Here is a 5,465-nt window from a genome sequence, read left to right as displayed (position 1 = left end):
TATATGTATATATATATATATTTTTTTTTTCTAAATTTATGAAAAGTTTAAAATAACGTAATAAAAATAAAAAAAACTTTTCTTAAACAATTGAAAATTATAATAAAATTTAACAAGATAGTCATAAAAAGCTTATTTATGAAATAAAAATTACTCAATTTATAAAAAAATTTATTTTTACTTCTTACAGTTGTATAACTATTATCTTAAAAATGATTGTTGTAAGTAGAATCTGAATTTTCATATAATATAATAAAAGTTAGAGACGTAATACGCTAACGCAAGCTTGTTTGTACATTGTTTAACAATAATATGTTCTTACATCTACTTTCTTCACCGATCGTACATGTATCTGAAATGTTGGGTCTATCAATATTAAGTATTTACTTTTGCATTTTCTTTCTCTGTATAAAATGAATCAATCAATTTATTCGATACGTCAATATTTTTATGTTCGATAATATTCGACCATGTCATATATCTGAATTAATTCTATTTATATTATATATCTGTATATACCGATTGCATACAATCAGTTAGAAAAATAAATACTGGAATGATCGCTAAGCAACATGCATTACATGTCGATTTTATCGAATCGATTGTTTGAGCCTAGACGCAACTGATTTTATGTCGGTAGATTCTTTTTTTTTCTGTGGGTCTACTTGAAAGCACTTCCACAACCTTAACGTTTCGTCGGCACCAGCACTAAGCACCGTAGTTCCATCCGGAGACATGGCTAAATGTAAAACGCGACTGGTGTGTCCGGTAAGTTCCGCGAGCTTCGTCATCATTGGATATTTCCAAATTGTTAGCTGATTTTGCGCGTATCCGTGTCCAGAAACAATCTCTTTGTAATTCGTAGACCATAGCAAAGCGCAGACTTGAGACTTTGTATCTATTGTATTCAAACAGGCACCTGTAACAAAAAATTGAATCATGTGTTATATATAATTTTTATTTTATTTTTATTACTCATATTTTTTTCTATAAATTTAATATGCTTTAAATTAATGCTTTAAATTATTATAATTTACAAATCGCCTCTTCCGTAACTTGCCTGAGTTGCAATTCCAAAATCTAATGGTCCGATCGGCGGTACCACCGCCACTTGCGAGTACATTGTTTTGCCAAGGACACCAAGCGAGTGCTTTTACGGCAGCTTGATGCTGATTGAACGAATAAATAGGTTGCGTCTGAGAATGCCTTTGCCCGGCGATTGACGACCAGATTTGTAGCATATTGTCATTGCCACCACTCGCCAGATATTGCCCATCAGGCGACCATTTTAAACCACACACTTCTTGAGCGTGTGCGTTTACAGTTGAGATCAAATGATCTCGATCTCTGACATCATGATGTACTATTTTACCAGACCTTTGAAACAATAATATAATTTTAGTCTTACTTCCAAAAATTTTCGAATTTTACTTTTAATTTCAATCTTAGTTACATCTCTTATTTCCACTTTATTTATTTCCACTTTAATTCCACTTTTATTTTAATGTAATTTTTCCAAAATCTTTAATAAATGTACTTAATTTCAAATAACTATTATATTTATCAATCTAATCAATAGCTTTACAAAATCGTTCTCTATAAGGATCAATTTTTTAAATCTTATGGGCAACAACTACAAAACAATTTAGTGTACTAACAATTTAGTGTATTAATGCATACCTGCAGCCGCTTGATAGTACATGGGAATTCCAGGAAAGAGAACCAACTCTGGCTATATGTCCATTCATAACGCGCATTCTCTTCATTTGACTGCAATCCCACAATTCTGTATTTCCTACTGTGGTACCCACTGCTAAACATGGACCTTCTTGAATCCATGCAACGGAGCATACATAATCATTCGCTTCTAATTCAAATAACTGTTCTATAGTACCAGTTCCAGCGTTCCATAAATAAACGTTAGCACCTAACGCTACAGCTAAGATATTATTGTTTGACCAATCCACCAAGTTTAAATCTGTAAAAAAAAATTTTTTTTTATCCAAGTGTCAAAGCTTTCATGCTTTTAGTAAATAAAAAAAATGCGAAGGCAGGTCGCTTACAATAATCATCGATAATTTCAGGTGCATCCAGTATTCTATCAGGAGCTTGAGGTATGTATCTAGTGGAAGCTCTAACACTAGCTGGCGTTTTAGTTTGACTGTACAGGACTTTGAGAGGATTCTGATATCCTTCTGGCGGCGCTGGTGCTTTAATTTGATAAGATAAAACTCGCGCATTATTTATATCACCACCATGAAGATTCTCTCCTATGAGACGCTGCATCTCTCGTTTCTTAGGACTCATTTTATCAGCTTTGTCTTTATCTTGTTCAGCATTTTGTTGTTGAAGAATCTAAAGTAGAAAAAATAGTGCATAAATATGCCAAGGAAATTTCAAATATCCTATAGAGAATTTTTTGTTAATGAACACATTCAGTGCATAGTGAATAAAAATCATCGTACACAAATTGGCATAAAGATATTTCTTTAGTATTAATATAGAAACAGATTAAGTCATGGAATTTTTGATACACTTTATTGTACTGTAGATAAAATATATATTTTATAATTTAAAATATTTGTAATTTTATACTCGGGTTAAATTAATACATAACGACTTTAATGTCCACCAATGCACACTAGTGCAATTGAATTTACTCACTTTTAGTCATAAATATTTGTTACCTTGAAATGGCTTAATTCGAAATTAGTCGTGGCTCTTGACGGAATGAATCTGTCGCCACCGCTGGGTGTCTTGGATGGAGTAGTGGCTCGACCTATTATAAAATGCAATCAAAATTTCATTTCTTTCATTAACAATGTATAAATACTAGGAGTCTTACTTGGAGATTTTTTAATACATTTGGAGGGAGTTTTCTTGGTTTTGCAATCATTTCTCTTCGTCGGGGTCTTTCCTGATACACTGCTTGTGAAAGAAGTAATTTTTTTTGACGAGTTTAAACTGTGATTAATGCTGCAACATGAGGTACATGTATAAGACAATATTTGCATTAAACAAAGCCAATGTATTTGCATGCACATCTAACAAATTTACTCAATGTTTTAAATTCATGTAAATTGTAATTATAATGTAAATTGATGGTACAAGAATTTACCAATTTAATAATAAAGTATTAATAATCAGATTCTCGACACAAAATATAAAATTTAAGATAGTTACCTTAAATTCGATGCTTCCATGCATTTCTTTTGCCAACGTGGGATTGCGCCCTTAATAGCATCATCCATGCGAGTTAAATTGTCAAGCTCCTTCATGAATCTCAGGTGTGACATAACGAACAAATGTGACGTGTCTTCAAGTGCACGATCGACCGCTAAAAAAAGTTTTGAAACAAGTTGAGAACAAAACTCGATGTATGTATATACACATTGACGAGATAATCAACGTCGAATCATTGTTGATAAGATAAGAAACGTGTCGAAAAACAAAATTTGGAAAATTGTAACACCACTTGATTAATTCAATTTCTACCAACGTCTAAGATACGCGTCGGTGTCAGTGTACATACATATATATATATATATATACATTGTACATACCAATGCCGCGTGAATTCCGATATTACAGATTCCTGCCGCCTGCGTGTGATTTAAATGAATGGATGCAATATCAAGAAGAGATTTAAAAAGAACGTTGGATTTTAAACGCCACCGGTCATTTCCTGTTTTGTTTGCGCAGATGTCGCCACATGCTTCCAGTAGCTAAAATCCTATATTTATGCAGCGATTCTTCAGATCTACGCACAATAGAACAAATATTAGGGCTATGTTCCAAAACTTCTTCTCCGAGGAAGATTTTATTCTACATGCTATAATATATACGTTACGTATATATTTCGAATAAAATTTTCCTTGAAGAAGAAGTTTTGGAATGTAGCCTAGGAACAGGAATAAATATTAAGATTTCAACGGCCTATTAGATATAAGTTATACCGAATATAATAATAATAAGGCCCGGTTTATATAATAGGCCGTAACCGTAATTCAGTTTCCATAGTCATAGTGACTGTTACCACAATCTAGGCTTTATAGTCTTGAACAAATATCGCACACGAAAATAGCAATTCCGTATAAATCACAAATATAATCACGAAAATTATTCATATGTGTTCAAGAATAGGCCTACAATTTGTTGCAAAGCGCTGGCGAATGATAGCTGTTGAATGAGCACCCGCTGTGTTATTGGTACATTCTTCTAGATTGTCCAATTAGATCTTCAAATCTAGAAGAATAAAGTAATAGCAGTGAGCGTTCACTCAATTATTGAATCTGCTGAACGCGCCTCCAAGACAGAGGTCTCTACTGGTCTCTACCATGACTCTTGGTGCTTGGCAGTGCCGAGCCTTAAGTGAGGCGAGAGTTTGCTTTTCTAGTAGTTCTAGTCTCTCTACGCTCCGCAACCGGCTGACCGATAATGGTCGATCTCGGCCGAGCGAGGCCGAGTCGTGTATTCACAGTAGACTGCAGTACATTGGAGTATTGGAGACATTGGAGTAGGCTATGGCGGCTGTGACAAGATATTTGCCATTTATGTGCGAGTTGCGAGAGTGAGTGATCTTGTTGTGTACGGGACTCGTGAGCGCGAGTAGCGAGTCACGAGTCGCGAGTAGCGATCCGCGATCAGTATTCGGCAATTCGGCTGGGGTGCGCGCGCGCGCTCGCGCACATATCCGCCGTGGCCGATCCGTGAGTCTCTCGTGAGCCGGGCTAGGGCAACCTAGGGCAATCTTGGACGACCTGGGGCGACCTGGGACGATCGGAGGCACCGCGCGAGGCAAACGATACTGATCCGTACGCGCACTGCGACGACTGACGACTGACAAGAGTGACGAGTGACGAGGAAGACGACGACAACAACGACGACGACGACGACGACGACGACGACGACGACGACGACGACGACGACGACGACGACGATAAGACAAGCCGTCGGAGCGGCCCCGATGCGGGTCGCACGCGCTCCTCTCAGGGCAAATGATGACTTCAATGCTGCCCAGCTTTAACCCGCCTATCGTCAAGCGGCTGCTGGGCTGGAAGAAGGCCGAGAGCGAGGACAAATGGAGCGAGAAGGCCGTTAAGAGTCTGGTGAAGAAGCTCAAGAAGTCCGCGGGCCTCGACGAGCTCGAGAAGGCCATCACGACGCAGAGTTGCAACACCAAGTGCATCACTATACCAAGGTACACACGCATACAAAACACACACACACATACACACACATACACACATGCGCGCGCGCATATATTTTTGCCGCTTAATTGTCCCCTTATCCGCCGATATCGTGATACTCGTGATAGTTGTGTATGATATTATGCATAGAGAAAGAAAGGAAGGGAGAGAAAGAGAGAGAGAGAGAATTACGCCGAAATGATGCAGATAGAGAAAGAAAGAGAAAGATGGAGAGAAGAAATCGCGCGAGCGCTCCCTCATATGTGACGCGTCGCG

General features: G+C 37.5%; 2 protein-coding genes across 3 annotated transcripts in view; one reads left to right on the top strand and one right to left on the bottom strand.

The window, feature by feature from the left end:
- Nucleotides 1-160: 160 nt before the first annotated feature.
- LOC108692785 (cell division cycle protein 20 homolog) overlaps nt 161-5,465 on the bottom strand; it is a 5,655-nt gene continuing 350 nt past the window's right edge. The window contains exons 1-9 of one of the 2 annotated variants that reach the window (XM_018201229.1): nt 4,150-4,176; nt 3,564-3,760; nt 3,184-3,337; nt 2,846-2,976; nt 2,688-2,779; nt 2,064-2,355; nt 1,681-1,978; nt 1,061-1,377; nt 161-919 (exon numbers count right to left, since the gene is read on the bottom strand). In XM_018201229.1, coding sequence (XP_018056718.1) covers nt 591-919; nt 1,061-1,377; nt 1,681-1,978; nt 2,064-2,355; nt 2,688-2,779; nt 2,846-2,976; nt 3,184-3,296 — 1,572 coding nt within the window. In that variant the 5' untranslated portion in view covers nt 3,297-3,337; nt 3,564-3,760; nt 4,150-4,176 and the 3' untranslated portion in view covers nt 161-590. Of the gene's footprint in view, nt 920-1,060; nt 1,378-1,680; nt 1,979-2,063; nt 2,356-2,687; nt 2,780-2,845; nt 2,977-3,183; nt 3,338-3,563; nt 3,761-4,149; nt 4,177-5,465 lie in introns of those variants that run through there. The other variant, XM_018201227.1, reaches the window with a different exon arrangement.
- Nucleotides 4,369-5,465, top strand: part of LOC108692786 (mothers against decapentaplegic homolog 3) — a 26,632-nt gene continuing 25,535 nt past the window's right edge. The window contains exon 1 of the mRNA XM_018201230.1: nt 4,369-5,200. Coding sequence (XP_018056719.1) covers nt 4,998-5,200 — 203 coding nt within the window. The 5' untranslated portion in view covers nt 4,369-4,997. The remainder of the gene's footprint in view (nt 5,201-5,465) is intronic.

Source organism: Atta colombica, unplaced genomic scaffold, assembly GCF_001594045.1.
Source record: "Atta colombica isolate Treedump-2 unplaced genomic scaffold, Acol1.0 scaffold82, whole genome shotgun sequence".
In the NCBI taxonomy this organism is placed as follows: Eukaryota; Metazoa; Arthropoda; class Insecta; order Hymenoptera; family Formicidae; genus Atta; species Atta colombica.
The sequence above is the reverse complement of the archived record's forward strand: the minus strand, read 5'-3'. Positions and strand labels throughout refer to the sequence as shown.